Raw genomic sequence first — 19,575 nt, 5'->3', positions numbered from 1 at the left:
GTTGTATTCCTGTCTTAGTTAAGCCTTTGAGGATCTGGCTAATTTAATAATCATGTTCAAGACAGCTTGATTTTCTAGAGTGGAAAGATAATTAGCAGTAACTACAGTTTGCTCCATGTACTTTAAAATCTTTTCTTCCATCTGAAAATGAAGGAAAAAGTACATAAGCCAATACCCTTTTTGTATGTCTTTTGATATACACAAATTTTCTATGTGAAAAATGTTTATCTTGGCTGATTGGGAAAATTATTTAACAGTTTAATATTTTTTTTTTTTTTTTAGAAATGCTAAAATATCCTTAGTTTGCAAAAGAAAAATGAATTACAGGAAATGTACTGGAGGGAATGATCTTACATGGTTGTCTCCATGGTCTAATCTCTGATTTAGAATAGCATGTCACAATTACAGCACCTTGAAGACCAATTTGCTAATAGAGTATAGCTCTACGTACTTATTTTTTTAATTTTAATAGAGACAAAACATAGATTTCCATGGCTTTTTTATTTTAATGTGAAACTGTGCTCAAGATACCATTTCGACAAGAGATTAAAATGAATATAAGCCAGGGATAACTCATATTCTTCAAATATTAATTTATGCGTATACATTTTAACTATTATTCAAAAGTAACTTACTTTTTAAGTAGATACTGAAATATTTAGTTAAAATAACTTTGTATTCATGCTTGATTCAGACTCTAGCAAAAGAAATGTAGTTTGAGGTCTGACTAGAAATTTCATCAGTCATGCTTTTTGCGTGTACAGTAACACATTGAATCGATTTGGACATTTTTCATTAACTTTGAAGAGGATTTAGACAAGAAATGTCAGGAATGGCTTTATTTCCTGTCCATTTAAATCAAAATATTTTCTCTCCTATTTCTGAGAATGCAAATAGACTAGAGAGTCTCAATTTTTTTGTATTCCTTTTGCATCTTTCAATATCTTTGGCCTTAAATTTCACTTTGTTTATAGTGTGTAATGTTTTCTCTGCTCACTACCAGCATATTCTGCCCGCTGTCAAAACACTGCCTCAAATCACAATCCTAAGTAGGTAAAATGGAACTGTGAGTTTTTCATGTAAACTCTTGCCTGGGGTATGTGGAGAGCTTCATCTTTCTTTGATTTTACCAGGATCAGTTCTTTCAAGAATAATGTTTTTTTAATGTGATTGTTGCAGTTAATGAATTGTCTTCACTGATGGAAGATGTACGTTACCAGGTGCTTCTGGCAAAAATTTACAGCAAAATGGATAAGATTGACAGAGCTATTGCTTCACTACAACAGGTAAAAGACAGACAAGAAATACCTATAAAAGCTTGCAATGTCCTCATGTTTATCCTTGGTTTCACTTTTATCTCAGATTCTAACCATAATGTTCCTGTGAATGTGGGAATGTGTATATGCCAGGGATAAAGCACTGGTGACTGGTGCAAAATTTGAAATACATAAGGGGCTAGAAAATCTAAGCTTTTTACAAGCAGTATTACCTGAATTTTAAATCAGAATGCAAGCTTTTACTGGAAGCCTGCAGTTGTACTGTGCCTTCATTTGTGTGTGGAGCATAGTTTTAGCAGAGCAGGTGAAAATGAAATTGGCCGTGGGGACAGGGATGTTACGTATCTTTAGCTCGGCGTTGAACACCATTCATAGAGCAATCTAGAACAGCTTTCATTGGCTACTTGTCATTTTGTTGTACTACTGTTTATTTTAAATAGCAGTAATAAGATCTGTTCATTCTGGAGTTGAATATTACCACTCAGATGAAGGCTAGAAAGGACAAAGTTGGAAGCTAGAGATTTAATCCCTTAGAAGACACTTTCTCGACACAAAGGTTGAGCAAGAGGTTGGGTCAGTAGATTCTATTCCATTATACCTCCACTCTGTGAAAGTGAAGGTAACAGAAATGGTAAACCTTGGTAGCATCTTCTGACCAGCAAGAAAAGTAAAGTGTGTAGATTGGTTCGAAATGTAATTGTATGTAAGAGTTAAAAACCTACTGATACTGGTATCTAATCTGTTGTTAAATTCTTACTTCTTTTTTCCTTATAGTGTACCATTTTCTTTCACAAGTTGACTTTTTTCAACCCAGTTCTCCTTTAGTAAAATTCCCCCTGGAGCAATCTCCTTCTCTTATCTTTTCTTTACTTTCTTATTTCTTCCAGGTTTCTCACTATATCACACTTCAAAAAACTTTGTCTCTCTCCTTTTGTTTTTGTTGGTTTTGTTACTGCCCTCAAAACTGTCCTTCCTAGTACCCATTCTCTTTGAAATATTTCCCTGTTGCTTTTCCTTCTGATGCCACGTTCATTTACACAAAATCGCACCTCTATTTTGATCATTTCAGCTGGACTAACTGCTCAGTCATGTTACTGCCTCTTAAACAGGTTTATTCCCTTGGTTTTAGAAGTTCTCCCCAGATTTTACTTTGTGTTTTAGTGCTTCCTTCTCTTAAAAAAAATTAAGAACATTATTTTAAAGTAGATAATATAAAATTAATTTCTTTTAAAATTTTTGACTGCTCACTGCTCTCCTCACACTAGGCTCGGGAATTACAAGCCAGAGTGCTTAAACAGGCTCAAGTACAACAGCTGGATGCAGTTCCTGCACAGAAACAGTTAGCAGCTGAAATTTGTGCTGAGATTGCAAAACATTCTACAGCCCAGCGAAACTATGAAAAAGCAATTAAATTTTACAAAGAAGCCCTTGTTCACTGTGAAACCAATAACAAGGTCAGTTCTCCCTCTGACTATTTTGCATTGTTTTTCCATTCAGTTTTTAGATCTTGCAATACATTTTTCCAATTATTCACAGAGTAGAAGTATATTTGCAATTATTTCTGCTTCATGATATACATAGAGCCTTGAACTTTCTGCCCTTCATTGCTTATCATGATAAAATAGTTGTATGTACTAGTAATTTCTGTCTCCTACCCAAATTCCTGACTCAAGTGTTGGTCTGCGAGCACTCCGAGGTGTCCATTAGGTCATACAGTGAGTCTGTCTTCAGGTACCAGTTTAGTGCGTGTAAGGTGTGGTAATAATGGAGATTATTTCAGTCTTTCTTGTTACCTGTCCTCTGGAATGAACTCCCAGTGATTTTGGTCAGTTCAGACAATTTCTGTCTTTTCTGTGTCTGCTTTAGCAGTTTTAAACTTTTCTAGACTTGGTAGGATTCTGATTTTAGTCACAAAACGTTGCTGTTGTTGAGCAGGGATTTTTACACTGCTTCTCCTCTGCACTGTCTCTTTCCCACAAGTTGATAAATACAGGTAAATTTGAGCTTATTTTTATCCTCCTCTTCCTTCTATTCCTTTCACAGCCTGGACTTTGGAGATGAGAGGTAGAAGCAGAAGTCTAAGAAATCTGTAATTATAATGAGTGTCAACTTATTATACCCACTCAAAGTGGAGTTTTTTAGCTTAAAAATAAACAAATATAATTTTTATTCATTTTCCATTATTTCCTATCATAATTATGTTATATATTTAGTTGTATGTGAAGACTTCTTATTTTACTGCTTCTTATTGAACAACTGTCACATTCACCAGCTGCTAAATTATCAGCATATCACCTAGTTTTAATACTTGAACTCCTGTGTTGTGGTTTTAAGAATCTAGGTCCTTCCTAAAGATACAACTTCAGCATATTTGAGACAGGCTTTCCTCAGGGCATCTTATAAGAATGATGATGGAGAAGATAAATAAATTAGGACAGGAATAAAAACATCCTTAAAATAGTGACTTCCCTATTCTACTGTTAAGAGCAAGGGGACTGCCTGTCATAGTACAGGTACAGCTATGGCTTTTGTTATCAGTATCAAAGCCTTAATCTTTTACCAGCATGGCATTTCCCTTCAATTCTTGAGATTCTCATTGTTACAAGATGTGCTGTGCTGCTGACATTTGTACTGAATATCTGTTAGATGCCCTTACTGAAGACTTTTGTTTCAATCCTTCTTCGCTAGCAACACAGAATACAATGACATCTTAGAAAATACAGGTCTGAATTTATGATTAATTACTTGTTGCCTACTTAGAGTACTAAAAGCAAAATACTTTGTTACCCACAATTAGTATAAAGGAGTTATCTCAATTTATTTTTACAGTTTCAGTAGATTTGAACTTGTTTGCGTCCCTTCATTTTTAAAAAACATTGCTAGTACAAGATTGGAATTGAATTCTTTTAGATTACCAAATATAATTTTGAGCTCTTAAACATTCCCCTGTTTCTTGGTGTCTTCAGAGTTTACTTTCCTTAAAATTATATATGGAAATAACGGACATTCCTTTGAAGCTATTTGTACCTTGTTTCATCAGAACAAAACGTCCTGTATTTTAGCCAAAGTAACCCAAAATACATTTGAAATATTGCATTAAACAAATTATTCCGGTAAATGTGAAGAGATTGCTGTCCATGTCTTAAGGGGTTTGTGTTGTGTTGTTATGTTTTACATAGTTAAATCTGGTAGGTAGTACCCTACCTTTGCTTCACTGACCAGGTAAGAGGCAAAGCAGTGTACAGATGCAAACTTGAAGTGGATCACAGATTGCATCAAGCGCATCATTTCATAGAATTGTTGTTTGTGTTGGAAATGAAAATTTAGAGACCACTTCCAGTCAATAGAATGTAGTATAGAAGTTCAGCTGAACTGGCTTTTTTTCTCTGACCTACTCAAGGCAGGAAGAGTTCTTGACAACAAGGCTGGTTTTTTGTATTCCACTGTGCTGTGCACATAAGAACAGTGGCTTAAAAAAAGCTGTCAAAATTAAAGTTCTTACATGCATGTGTTCTCTGTATCATTTCAATGCTTACTCTCCTGCCTTTCTGTTTCAGAATTACGTGGTATGTGTTTGAAAACGTAAACACCAGGAAGTAAGAAGAAAACAGTTGTTAAAAACTATGCAGGTAGCCTGCATATCCTGAACAGGATGTTCAAAACACTATTCTGATTCAGGAGTGCCTTTCACAAGTGTAACTAGAGAGAGAATTATGATACAATTATAAATGCCTCTTTTTTGGAAACAAAACACATTTAAAATTAAACAGGAGTGACATTGCTTACTGTTTACCTGATCCTAATTTTACTTTGTGATCAGTTTACCTTCTGTTTGCTTCAATGAAAGCTTGATTAAATATGTGGTACCTTGTGTTATAAACTTTCCTGTGGCATTTTATTCAGGATAGTCTATGATGGGACTTCAGCTTTAAGAATGCTTGCTTATGTACATTTCAGTTTGTTAATGTTTGCTCTTTCAGTTTGTTAATGTTTGCTCTATGATTGCTTCTCAGAAATGGATCCACACAGAGTCTTAATGTGGTAGGTTTGGAAATGCAAATAAGAAAACTGTTTGTTGCTTGTACTCCAGAACTAATTGGTGAATGTTAATGAGCTTTTGTTTCTTTCAATGAACTTAAAACTACTTGCACTTATATTTTTTTCCAAGACCAGTACCAAAATACTGTAGCCTTCAGAGCAATAGTATCTGAGCAGCTCTGTTTTCGATGTACCTCCAAAATATCCCTTGGAAAAAGAAAAGATTTTTCTGTTATAAAGGTGAGGGAAAGAAAATGAATTAAACTAATTGACCACAGGCAACAATAGAGAAGGCTCTGTCTTTAGGAGAGATACAATTTTTCCCTGCAGCTCTACAATACCGGGTTGATACTCATAGAACTGAACCAACTTTCTTCATCTTTGAATTACATATGGTTAAATATTTTAATACACAGGCAATGTTGGAACTTGCGCGTTTGTATCTTGCACAAGATGATATTGATGCCTGTCAATATCAGTGTTCCTTACTGCTGAAGAATGACCAAGATAATGAAGCAGCAACGATGGTATGTGCTATTATACTAATCCTTAATCATGTTTTTGAAGTTTGCGTGCCTGTAATATGCTGTATTCATAAATTACTACTTTTAAGAAAGCCTAGAGCTTGTTATTTCAAAACATATGTGAAAAATCTATTACAACTAAATGTTTTTCTGTTTATGCTGGATGATGTTTCAGTATGAAGTTTCTACCAATCATAGCCTTTGTTCTATCTCAATACAAAATGTGTCTTTAAAAGTAGAGGAAAAAGTAGTAGTAGTAAGACTGGCTAAAGTATGGCTAAATGGATGTTCTATTAGCCGTTGACTAATGGTCAGGGAAGAAGCTATTTTTCCAGCACAGTAATATTAAAAAAAGTATTTTAAAAAAGTTCCAAAAGAGAAGAACTATGTTCTTTAGGTTGTTTTACAGCCTCATCCAACCTTAGTTAATCATACTCCTGCTTAACAAGTTTTAATCCGAGCTGCAGGTTTTCTGTCCAGGGCTTGTATACTTCTTGGCTTAAAAGACATCTCAATAGACTGAGCAACTTTTGATTCAACAGATTAGGAGCAAAATTATTTTAAGATAGGAATAATTCATTTTCTTATAGCAGTCTAACATTTGAAATTTACCTTAGTATGTTGCATGAACAGGAGTAATAGCACTCTTAATATATGCTATTAAATCTACTCTATATTAGCTACCTATCAGTGGAGAGAAGCAGAAATAAAATAATTTGTTTTACTTGCACTGCTAAAGTGGGCTGCCATCTTTTTTTTTCCCCTAACTTTGCTTTTCTATATGCTTAATCTGCATTTATGGGAAATAAAATAAGGAGTGAAACTATGCAAGGGAAAACAAACATATTTGAAAGCTACAGCAGATTGCTTAATTACTTTTAGTTTCCACCTTCCATGAAAAATTGAGATATGAACCTGTGCCTATTTGTTATTACTCTGTGTGTGTGTACGTACTGTTTGTTTTCTAGAGAGTAATGAAAAGTCCAATTCAGTTTACTTCTTGTGCAGTTCCTGCAGCACTTTAAAACTATAGTTTTAGCTCCTCACTTCACATAACCAGAGTTCATTACTTATAATTTTTTTTTATATTTTCACAATTTATAATATCTTGTTTTCTCAAAATTGTTCAATATTGTAGATGATGGCTGATCTCATGTTCAGGAAACAAGATTATGAACAAGCGGTTTTTCATTTCCAGCAGCTCCTAGAGCGCAAGCCAGGTGAGTATTTAACAGTAATATTTTTAATTCTTTTGATATATAGTTCTAACAAGAGAGAGAAATAAATATCTAAAAAAATTTTTGCTTGATTGAAAGGATAGGTGTTAATTATAATGTAATGAATACTAGAACCAAAGACCATTACTGTATATCAAATTATAAAGATATTGTAGGGGAATGTGAGAAAATTATTTGTCATAGATAGAGTGATTTACTTTGCTGCAATGTAATGTGCATAGTTTACCTTAAGCCAAATACACCTGGAGTGTTATTTACTTGTTAACCATAAAGCACTTTCTTTTGTGTTTAAGATATTAAGTGCATGAGTACAAAGGTAGCATTTTATTTCAAGATTATTAAAGGAAACGTTTCTTGGACAGGAATAAGTTTCTTTGAGCAATTTTCAAATTGTGACCAGAGAGAAAGCTACTAAAAATATTTTAAAATTGTACTATAATGAATGTCAAGCTTTCTAGTGGACTTTGAAAGAAGTCATGAGAGTGCAAAAAATGGTTTTGTTTCTTTTGTCCGTGGTTACTATGTAATATACCTTATGTATTAAATCATATTTTATTTCTGTATGTGAAAATATTAAGGCAGGCTCTTCATTTCTTAAGCTATTCATACAGCAAATAACTATAATTACAGTGACCTAATTATTTGTATATTTAGATAACTATGCAACCCTCTCACGATTAATTGATCTGTTAAGAAGAGCTGGAAAACTAGAAGAAGTCCCAAGATTTCTTTTAATGGCTGAAAAACATTCTTCCAGAACAAAACTTGAACCAGGATTTCACTACTGCAAAGGACTTTATCTTTGGTACTTGCAATTATAATTAAGATAAGGTTTATTTGATTATGTAGTATGTATTTAAATTATCTTTCTTGTCATACATTGTAATTCAGAGGTGCTATGTTGATTACTTAAGGTGCTAGGTTTTGAGGAAAGGTCTCAGTTTCTCTGAATATCTCAGGATATTCTTTCTGGTTCAATAATGTAATACTACTTATCTTCACGTTTTAGAATTTTGAAGACTATTTTTAGTTTGCAAAAACAAGTTCCTTGCAATAGTACGTGTGCTGTTCAAACTTTGCGTTATCAGTGTAAGTGGTTTGTCTGTTTTTAAATACTTCGGTTTCTTCTTGGGATTCGGAACAGCAAATTTTACTTGGCCAGGTTTAAATATTTTAATTCTTGGTGTAGGTATATAGGGGAACCAAACGACGCACTCCGGCATTTTAATAAAGCTCGAAAGGACAGTGACTGGGGACAGAATGCAGTCTACAACATGATTGAAATTTGTTTGAACCCAGATAATGAAACGGTGGGCGGAGAAGTCTTTGAAAATCTGGATGCTGACACAGGGTAGGTGAATGAAATGAATAATGCTTGGGTTCTTCTGTCATCCCTTTCCTCTTGATAATGTACTTGATTTAAATTGTTAGAACATTGAGATCATCTAATGCTATGATTATTTTATGTTATTGTGAGAGACCATTCTGTTCTGTAATAATTGAGTCTCAAGCACAAAATGTAGAAGATTTTCTCTGGAATCCTGGTCACTTGCAGTTTACAAACAGCTTGTTGGGTTAGAACTGCTTTTGTTACACAAGAGAATCAGTGTAGAATGCCTGTGTACCATTTTGTAAAAAATGGCACGCCTTTAGTATAGAGTCAGTTCTAACTTGTAATTAATTTGTTGTATATTAAAAAAATAAGCTTTTATGAACACTTTCTTTCTGGTAATAGTAATTCAACAGAAAAACAGGAGTCTGTGCAGTTGGCTGTAAGAACAGCAGGAAACCTGCTGAAGGAACTCAAGCCTCAAACCATTCAGGGTCACATTCAACTGCGAATCATGGAAAATTATTGTCTCATGGCAACCAAACAAAAGTCAAATGTTGAACAAGCGCTGAACACTTTCACTGAAATAGTCCTGGATGAGGTTAGTAACCTGTCTCATTTCCTCAGTCTTCCCTTTCATACTTACTACATTTTCTGAACTAGTCTCACAGTTTACAGTCAGCAGTAGGAGTATGTGTTAGTGCTATTCGTTCTAAGGATTTTTTTTCCTATTAAAGAATATTTTATATAAAATTTGAAAACAATTTTCTGAAATAGCAATATGTTTTAGAAGTTTTCAGTTGAATTGCAAATGTAGAACACAACTAAATGCTAATATTGCCAGTTTCTGAAATGTGAATAGGCTATTTGGTTGCTGGGTTTGTTTTTTAATTCCCAGGCTTGCCAGCAGCAGCTCTGATGATAAAGGCTATACAGTGCTTCATGCCAATTGGACAGAATTTAGACTCCAGGACAAGATTATCCATCACCTTAAAATTCATCCTTATAATGGAAATTTTCAGTATTTTATAGCTACTTGTAGTCATTAGTTTTAGGATTAATAATGGATGTTCCTGTTACCAGCAGCTTTCGACAGATTTTATTTAAGCAGGTGTAGACACATTTAGTGCATCAGAATGCCACAAAATACTTCAGTTACTACTACCTATTAACTATGTGCTAAACTGTACTGTGTCTGAGCTGAATATACTGATGCTGCTCTTATGTGTAAGGCAGTTTTAAGAATCACAAAGGTGTCCCTCTGCCTCCAGTACTGGCTTCTCAGTCCTGCTCAGGATTGGTCTGAGGTCCTGTGAATATGGAATGTTTTTCACATTGTGACAGTTCCAGCAAGGAAGAATGCTCCAGTTTATTTAGTCATTTCCTTCTGGAGTTGCATAAAATTTATAGCTTTAATCTCTTCAGACTTCTGAGGTTATTGCTCCATGCTAGTGTGGCTGTTGAAGGAGAAGGGGGACGAGCTTATCGTTAGGTGGAAGAGAAGGGATTTTGGTGGGGTCATTTTTTTTTTTTTTAGCACACTAAGACAGACGTATTTACAGCACAACCCTTCGGAGGGATGTAGAGGCAGAATACCAGTAGTGAACCAAGAACACTGAGAGTGAGAAAGAAGTTTTTAAGCTAGCTGCTGATAGAACTACTCTCTGCATTTAGGAGCAAGTTTCAGGATGTGAGCCCCATTCTCATCCTTTACTAATAAAGGTGGGATGTTAAAAATGACACTTGCTCTTGTACTTCTTTTACTGCTTGCTTTTGATGCTCTTGCATAGAATGGTGGCTTTTAAGAATCCTCTTTATTTATACACAGCTTTTGGATGCATACAGTTTAGACTTAAATTTTTGGGAGCTGTACACCTAATTATAGGAATCAGTGTCCTTATTTGACAGGCACTTCTAAAAGTGGAAAATACCACTTGTATTGTAACCTCAAGTGAGTTCAGTTTCTATCTGAAGTATTTATTTTTATATAAAAAGGATAGCTCTTAGTGGTGTCAGACTTTTTTTCTTATGAGATGAAATACCTGTGGATGTTTTCAGCATTTCCTTAGCCTGGTGTTTATAATAATTAGTCTTACAGAAATAATTATAGCACTAAGTGGAAAACATGTTTGTAAGATAAGATGTTCTATCTTTATTTCCTGAGATTTAGCTCTTAGTTTAGTTTTCAGATACATGGTAAAAGTCTTTCTTTTAAAAAAAAAAATGTTGAAAGCAAAATAAACCAGCACCAAGCAGTCACTATACTTATTACTGCAGAAGGATCATATACCAGCACTTTTGGGAATGGCCACGGCTTACATGATCTTGAAACAGACTCCACGAGCCAGAAATCAGTTAAAACGGATTTCAAAAATGAACTGGAATCTCATTGATGCAGAGGAGTTTGAAAAGAGTTGGCTTCTGCTTGCAGATATATATATTCAATCTGCAAAATATGATATGGCAGGTGAATTATTAAAACGGTGCCTTCGTCATAACAGGGTAAGTGAATGCACATTGAAAGTAACCTTCTATTTGAACTAATCTAAATGTTTAGTTTTTCTCTGAAACAGAATTTGGAAATGTATGTCTTTGTTCAATTGCCTGGTATTCCACTTAATAAGGACAAATAGACCAAAACAAGGCAGGAAACCAGCGACTTCACACTGGAGGGTAGTAAACAAATCTGTTAATGCTGCTTAGTCCTTTTTGTAGTAACTTATGCAGGTTTTAGCTGTGCGGACACTGAAAGCTCGAGGTGTTATGGAATGTCAGAAATGCATTTTACTGAGTCTCACAAAACTGATGAAGAAAGGTGTAGACATATAACTTCTGGAGACTTGCTCCATTTATTGAGATCTAATCTTCATCTCTTATGTTTTTAAACATTAATGTTCATAAGCCTGCTACAGTCTAGGAATATTTTTTTTAATGCTAGTATTAATCCTCTTCTGTGGCAATACTGTCTGGTAGATTGTCTGGAGACAGTTTACCTCAGGGTTTCTGAGCAGGCAAACTGCACAATACCCTACTTTGACTATGGGAACAAACACAGATCTTAGCTCTTGTGCTTATTTTTCATTTTGGCCCTTTTTGCTGATCATGATTTTCTATCTATACGCTTCACCTTCCTTCATGTGAGGCAGTTCAATAGATTGGTCTTCCATAGATCCTATGCTGCACATTGAGGATACTGTTTATAGAGCACAGCTTTGGTTTAGAAAAAGACCTGATGCTGTATATTTCTTTTTTCATTAATTATTTTAATAATGAGCCTTACTTTCTATACCGGTCATCTTTCTGAAACTGCCTTGAGAGACAGATATTTTTTGAACTCTTTTTATTTCTAAATATAAAATTAAGAGGCAGATACAACAGTTCTTAGTATAATGGTACCGTGTACTTCTGCAGAGATGCCTCTTAAAATAGGATGTACTCAGTTTGATTTTTACAAAAAATGAGTTTAAATTTAGTTAAGAAAAATTCTGTCTTAAGATCAGTTACACACTTATCCAGATGGCCAAGGCAAGTTGCAAAATGCATATAGCTGGAGGATAAACACAAGTCATATCTCCCAAAATAAAACATATCTTGAAACAGGTGGTCTGTTGAGCAGGTATATACCACAAAGAACATTTGTTGCAGAAATTCCCATGCATAAAAGCATAGCCCACCAAGTAATTTGTTTTCTTCTAAAATGTTTGAGACCCATGAGGGACTTGGATAAACAGGCTCTGCTTGCAGCAGGGAGGAGGGCGAATCTGAAGTGTATCTCTGGTTCCTTGCAAAACAGGGTCGTGACTTTTCTTCTGCTTGCATGCAAAGCTACAGAGCAGGAATTGCATTATACACATAGATGTTGAATATTTTAGATCTTAAAGTATCTTGTCAATTCACAAGACAATATTTTGTATGGTATTCTCCATTTTGGAGGACTTGATTAGATTGAGAAAACACTTAATTGTGATTCATTAGTTTTTAGCATTATTTTTAAGAGTCAGAATTGAATTTTATTTTATATATATATATGTACACACACACACAATTTAAGTAAATACATTGAATGAAAGTTTCATAAAAACCTAGTGTCTTTTAATATGGATTTGATGTGGTTTTAAAAGACTTAGGATTGGTTAGTAAGATCCCAGTGAGCAGACTGTTTCTGTGAAATTGAGGTTTCTTTACTGATTACTCTTGATTTTGAACTTTTTGTTTTGTTTATCACAAAGGAGAGAGGTAGTATATTTTTATCTTCAACTTCCAGGTATTCCCATATTGATGCCAGTATGCTGTGATTTGAAAGTTTTTTATCGGTAGATTTCGGAAGCCCAATTGGCAATAGTGAAGTTAAAGAGGGAATGTAATTTATATATCAACAATTTTTTGTGCTGCATATGTAAAAAAGGTGCATAGTGTCATTTATTTTTCTCTTGAAAATATTTGACCTATTGGCAGCATAATATAAACTATTCATGGTAAGGGCATGCAGCAGTTAGGGTTTTTGTAAATTTTTTTCCTTCTTCATGTACTAAAATTAAGATTTCTATATAAATTACTGTATCTTTCATACTAACCTTTATTATGGAGTTAACGTAAGTGAGGCTAGTATTTTCAACTACTGCTTAATAGTTTTTTGGAACTTCTTTTTCAGATGCTTGTGACTTGCTACTTAAGAGTTATAAAAAATGAAATACTTAATGATTGATTTTTCTCTTCAGGTTATTTGTGTCTGTTTTTAAGCTTTAAGTGGGAAATTATAATGTAAAACTGTTTTCAAAAATAAAGCTATGAAAATACCTTTTTAAGAAAAAAATTAAAAAACAATATTTGTGGAAGGTACAGCACCTTCCAGATAGACTTGAAATGCAGCTGCTGTAGAGTTATTAACTGAGAGAGGTATCTACTTTTGAAGGAGTAATTCCAGTGGCCTCTGTGATGAACTCTGTACTTGACCCAGAGTAATGCAGAATTCCATGTAACTCATTTGTATTACAGATCTTTTAAATCAAGACTGTCGTGTCATCAAAGTTAGGACAAGTACCACTTGTACTTTCCAGTTGTACAGATTTGAAGTATTTTAGCAATTAAGCTGTTGGTATTATTATATATAAGCTTACCTAAGTAAAATCTTGAGTGAATATATATGTTTTGCAGTCATGCTGCAAGGCTTATGAATACATGGGATATATAATGGAAAAGGAACAAGCATATAAGGATGCAGCAATAAATTATGAGATGGCCTGGAAATATGGAAACCAAACAAACCCAACAGTAGGTATGTGTATATATATAACCTGTAAGTATGATTTTGGGTACTACAGTAGGAATGAAACAACTAGCCCATACTGGAAAGACTGCTTTTAATTTTCCATAGAAATAGAGTATCACTGCTTTTCCTCACATAAAACCCACAAATGTTAAAAGGTGTACTGAACAGTCACTTGGAAAGCTTCCATGGCAAGAGGTAGTAGCTTTATGATACTTCAGAAGATTCTGCTTTCTGTTTTAGTACAAGGTTTGATCTGAAACAGTTTTAGTTTGCTATTTGTGAACAACTTCCCTATAAGGACAGCATTAATTTTTTAATAATGTATTTACAGTAATCTATTATGTACTGTCTATATCAGAGAATCTTTTATAAGACATAATACTTATGTGATGGTGGCAGGTCATTGATTTGATTATTTCATTTTGATAATCAGACAGATTATCTGTTTATATGGATCAGATTTTATATACATGAGTAAGGATTTAAAAAATAAATAATTTTAAATGTCTTTAAATATATCTGTTTTAAAAAGGATGACCAGCTGAAAACTTGGGACATTAGTCAAGTTCCAGTTTGTATGGTACATTGAAGTTTGCACTAAACTGCCACATTTTTAGACTGTTTAAATGTAGGAAGCCTTTATGAAATGGATACATAGGATAAAATGCCCTTTTCTTACTCAACACCTGTAGTCTGTCCATGGGTCCCAAGGCAGGTGGTTGACACAAATTCTGTTCCAGATTTTGGAATATGTTTATTGTCCCTCAAAAATGCATACTACTTCCAGTCTTTAATCTGTGGTCCTTTTTTGTGCCCTTATTTTTACTAGATGTTTCTGTAGACTGAGCCATGAATGTCTAGGCTAAAATATTGCAGTTCTTGATCAAATAAAACGTATTAGAACAAAGTTGTCATTTCTTGAGTGCTTACTTGCTAGTGAGGATAAGTTCATAAATGAAAGATCTAAAATTTCAGATTTTGGAAATTGCATGCTTATAATGTGATTTTTTTTTCCTCAGGCCTGGTCTTTGTCCAGGCTGATAAACTTGAGCTTTACCTCTTAGTTGAAAGTATCAGCCTGGCAGGTTGCTATGCAACTTAGCTACTCCATGTGACTTTTTATATCAGTGGTCTGCTGACAGTGGAACAGAATAGCATTTTACGTCCCTAGTTTGTTACCCTGATTCTTTTTCCTTTTGTCCTTTAGTAATGGAATTACCTTTACAGAGGGACAGTGTATTGTAGGTCACAGTGAGAAACTCTGTGGGGTACCGCAGTAATTGAGAGGACAACCATTATGTTATTCTCTGTAGTAGCACATGCTCTCCAGAATAATGACTCCTTTTGATTCAGACAGAGCTATCAGTGTGTAAAGGACTTTTATTTACTACTTGAAGTGACTTTCAGTAGAAATTTTGATCACTACCAGGCTTATATGAGAGAATGCTAGAAAACAAACATACTAACTTCAGAAACACATGATGACCAAAATGAATTCAAATGTGATGTTTTTGTTACTCTATACAGAAACTGAAACTGTTGCCTTCCTCTCCCCCTGCTCCTCTCTCTCCCCACCTTTATTTACAGGATACAAGCTGGCTTTCAATTACCTGAAAGGGAAGAGATATGTTGATGCAATCCATGTTTGTCATAAGGTAGAATTTGCATATGTACTTAATAGTCTGTCTTCTCTAGCAACATTCTTTTATATAGTGATCTTTGGTTTTTTTGTTCAGTTTAAATTTCTAAAACACATAGCTTAATGTCAAAAAGGTGCCCTGTTTAATAAATTGTATTAAATTAAATATCCTCTACATAATCTGCTCTGTCCTGAGCAACACGGTCACCAGATAGATAAGAGATACAAGTGGACTGGCTGTCATATATGAAAGGATATTCAAATGGCACCACGTTCTTTTGGCCATGTGGTTGCAACTTGGTCAATCCCTACAGAATTATAGCTCAAGCAGTTTAGTCAAAGGTTGGCATCAGAAGACACTGTTGGAAAGTAACTTAGGTATTTGCCTTTGTATGGTCCAAACATAAGTAGAGCAGATGCAGAGTAAGAGGAAGGGCTACTATTAAAGAAGTAGAGTGAACATTATGAATGAATAATTATTTGTATTAATAATAAAATAAATCACATTTGTTCTTCTTGGGGAAATCAAGATAACTAGAAAGGACAAATTGAATGGAAGGATAAGAAAGAAGAGGGAATTGAAAGGAAGAAGATGAAGTAGATATAGTAAGAAAGAGCCCAAAAGGGAGTGAAAACATAAAGGCAGAGAAAGTATGTGAAATGATATGTGAAAATATATTATTACAGAGAGTGTATATTTAAAACCTCAGAAATGTCTGCAGAGGTCCCTGTTCTGATATGTTTCAAGCCACTCAGAGGCTGAAGCCTTTGACCCGTGTCTTTCATGCCAAGGTGACAGGACAGTGGAAATGGAAGCGAGGTGACTCTGATAGACCTGGGTTTGACCTTTGGATGTGGTGGTCTCTAGCCACAAGGAAATATTTGTGCATTCTAAAACTGGTCATGTTGTTATTTTAGTTTCAGAATGTGTAAGCTCAGTGATGAGAGTTATTACCAAATAGAGAGTTCTTTCCTTTTAGACACAGAACTTTTGGGTTTTTTTGTCTTTTGACAGGTTCTTGGAGCACATCCAAACTATCCAAAGATCAGAAAGGAAATACTTGACAAGGCCCGTGCATCACTAAGAACCTGAATGAGTTTTTTTATGACTCATGGACTTTTGTTTAATCAGACTTCAGAAGCTATGAATGAAATGCTGCAGTGACAGAGACTGTATCAGCACAAAAGTATTGTGAATAGGATGAATTTAATTATATTAGAGATCTGGATTACTTTCAGGAGAAGTCTGCAACCCTGAAAGAAATTGTATTTTTTCTCGTTTAGGAAAGAATTCTACTCCTGTGTGTGTTATGTAAAGTGACATCATAAAAGAGTGTTGTCAGCATTATAAAATTGTTTTAAAGCATATATCTCAGTATTTTGTTTTGGTTATTTGAAATAGCATTCAAAATAACAACCTGTCTTTTCTAGGGGAGATACACTGTTAAGATGGTGGATTTCAGTTTGTGTAAATTACAGTGTAATCTTTATTCTACAGGTGTATTTCTAAGTTATGGGGGCATTTTTTCTACATATAATAAAGTCATGCTTTATTTTTTTTTTAATCTTGAAAAAACAGATATGTGCATTATTCTCTGTGAAATTTACATTTTTAATGAAAATGTAATAGTTAAAATTAAAATCCTATGTAAATATTCAGTAAAGACTTTTATAGATCATGCAAGTCTCACATTTACTTTCTGCTCACATTGTCTATTACCCACCTGTCAGATTTCTATGAAAAGAAATCTCCTTAATTTGCAGGGCTTAATCTTTCAGCATTGTATGTGTAGGCAATACAGTCATATGTGCAGAAATTAGCACTTAATTTGTTTAATCCCTATAAAACACCTTTTTAGAGAAATAATTTTTATTAGAGGGGATTATGATCTTGTCTCACATACAGAATATACCTGTGTATCTTTAAGGGAGCAATATCATGTCATGAATGAAAGGAAAGAGAAGGATCACATTGTTTTCACTGATCCAGAATTTTTGAAAAAAATAATGCCTAACAAAACCCACTGTTGTACTCCTGTATTTGGTTTTCAAACAGCACTTGTTGTATGTATCTTACTAGAAAAGTAATGTTTTGGCATGAAAAGGGAATTCTTAATGCTAGTGATTAAGTTGCTTTATTTTAGAAGCAATTTCAGTTTCCTCCTCAGCTGATTTTAGCTTCTCAAGCTCTTGACACTGTGTAAAGTCACTTTCAGTGGTTTCTTTTTATGACAACTGAATGATAAGGCTGCAAAAGGCAGCCTGTTTACAATCAATCTAATCTTGCTTATCAGTACCTGGATGCTGTATCTTGAGTAACTTTATACCCTTGTTTTCTGAATACATGGATATGCATCACTTACACAGTGTTTGCTGGTGTTTGCAGTTTGTTTACTGTGTTCCAGTAACTTTTGAGCTCTTGGTCAGCTAAACTGAGTAGATGTGTTTCAGGACTATGACACTTCTACAAGATTTGTGTGAATATTAGAATTGAGAAAAGACTCAAATAAGTGTCCTCTCCTTCCCTACGGAACCTTGAGACTTACGGTGTAGCCTGTCAGTTCTGTTTGAGCACTGGCAGTCCCTGGGTACATGACTGTACCAGGCACAGTACAAGCTCCCTGGTTTTTTGCCTGTAAGTTTTGTAGTATGATAGAGCTCAGAGGACAAAGATTTAGTATAGTAGGGAAAAACTGACAGTATTGGAGTGGAAGGAGGAACATGAAAGGACCTAGAAAATGCTAAGGCTGGGGGGAACTCTAAGGGAGCTGGGCTGTGGGAGTCACTGTGCTATGAATTCTTAAACTATGCTCTTTTGCTTTTTTTTCCCACTGTTAAAAGAATAAGTACATAGACCTTACTGAGGCAGTTTCTAGTAAAACAGCATTTCTTTGTACACAGCCTTATTCATGCAGGATCAATGTGTTGTTGCTTCCTGGATAGCATAGGAATAACATTTAGCTGAATTTTAGAATAAAAATAGATGGGTTTACATTAATAAATGCAAGATGTTTTCAAAAAAGGCAAGACATCTGCATCTACGTTTTTCTCATAAGATGGACATTAGCCCTTCATAAGATGGGTGTGACAGATTAAGTCATCATAGTGATAAGATACAGAAATTAGTTGATAGAAATTGGACTGAGACTTTAAGCTTTCTGTCGCTAACTTCTGGTGAAGAGTTTTATGCATAAACCTGCATGCAGGTAAAAGATTTCTGAATCCTCATTAGCCCTCTTGAGCATATATAGGCACTGGTGTCTTTATAGATGAGGTCTTTAAAAGAAAAGTGTAAATGACACACATCTTTGGATTTCAATTTAAAAAAAAAAAGGTGGTTCCAATTAGTCCTTCAGAGAAAATCTTGCTTTAATATAGTAATCTCAGAAGAAGTAAATGTCCTTTCCATATCCCTTTTGGTTTGTGTAAGCCAATTTAAGTTTTCCTGTGCTTACAATTTATTTTTTTTTTTACTTTGTCTGCAGAAGGAGTGGCTTTGTGCCATTTCTCTTTACTCCAACTAATTGAAAGTGTTAATTCAGTTTCTTATTTTAAAAAATGCATGTTCTGGTAGTTTGATGGGTTTTTTTAGCCCTTTTCTTAATAAGTGGGTTTGAATGGAAGAGACTTCTGGGATGGAGGGGAGTCAGTAATGCTGATTTCAAAGCACTGCACTCTTTAGTGTGATGTTGCTTAGCAACCCATCTTCCAGTTTTGCCTTTGATGAATAAAAGAGGAGAGTGAAGCTGTGGTTTCTATTGATTCATTCACTGAAACTGAAAATCTAAGCATCTTGTAGCTATGGCAACATAAGCCATAGGTGTCTCTTCCTCTTCTCTGTTGCCCCCTTTTACCTGCAGGTACAGAATGCCTAGAATATATTCTAGAGGGCATGTAAAAATTGTTGATAACTGTTCTAAGTAATAATTCTTTTTTAATTTGCTACTGCTTTTTTCACATTTGTACCAATACTAGAAGATGGTCTAGGAAGTACCATTAGGGAAAATAATTAGTATGAGTAGCTAAAAATAACTAGTAAGACTCTTAAACAAAACTAGAGTAAAAGGAATGTGAAAGTTTTTTCCTGTTTTTGGACTAGGTTTGTCTACTGTGAATAAGTTCTCAAATGTAGTGTAGCTACAATAATTTTTAGAAAGGCTGTAGACTTTCTAAAATCAGGCAGCTCTTGTTATTCATTAGGTGAGTAGTTTATTTATAAACACAATACTTTAAACAGAGTTTATAACGTTAGAGAATTTG

At 34.4% G+C, this 19,575-nt stretch overlaps 1 protein-coding gene across 2 annotated transcripts in view; it reads left to right on the top strand.

Annotated features, from left to right (window-relative positions):
• The window catches only part of TTC21B (tetratricopeptide repeat domain 21B), a 34,937-nt gene extending 18,252 nt beyond the window's left edge, over positions 1-16,685 (top strand). For both annotated transcript variants that reach the window (XM_051787365.1, XM_051787366.1), the window contains 11 exons: positions 1,180-1,286; positions 2,543-2,731; positions 5,732-5,842; positions 6,978-7,059; positions 7,732-7,882; positions 8,267-8,428; positions 8,813-9,008; positions 10,685-10,909; positions 13,562-13,682; positions 15,264-15,331; positions 16,331-16,685. In XM_051787365.1, the coding sequence (XP_051643325.1) occupies positions 1,180-1,286; positions 2,543-2,731; positions 5,732-5,842; positions 6,978-7,059; positions 7,732-7,882; positions 8,267-8,428; positions 8,813-9,008; positions 10,685-10,909; positions 13,562-13,682; positions 15,264-15,331; positions 16,331-16,408 (1,490 nt within the window). In that variant the 3' untranslated portion in view covers positions 16,409-16,685. The remainder of the gene's footprint in view (positions 1-1,179; positions 1,287-2,542; positions 2,732-5,731; positions 5,843-6,977; positions 7,060-7,731; positions 7,883-8,266; positions 8,429-8,812; positions 9,009-10,684; positions 10,910-13,561; positions 13,683-15,263; positions 15,332-16,330) is intronic.
• The last annotated feature ends 2,890 nt before the right edge of the window (positions 16,686-19,575 follow it).

The sequence above is a fragment of the Manacus candei genome, unplaced genomic scaffold (genome assembly GCF_025592945.1).
Source record: "Manacus candei isolate 608988 ecotype Guabito, Panama unplaced genomic scaffold, ASM2559294v1 h1tg000023l, whole genome shotgun sequence".
In the NCBI taxonomy this organism is placed as follows: domain Eukaryota; kingdom Metazoa; phylum Chordata; class Aves; order Passeriformes; family Pipridae; genus Manacus; species Manacus candei.
This window is presented reverse-complemented; position numbering and strand designations above follow the sequence as displayed.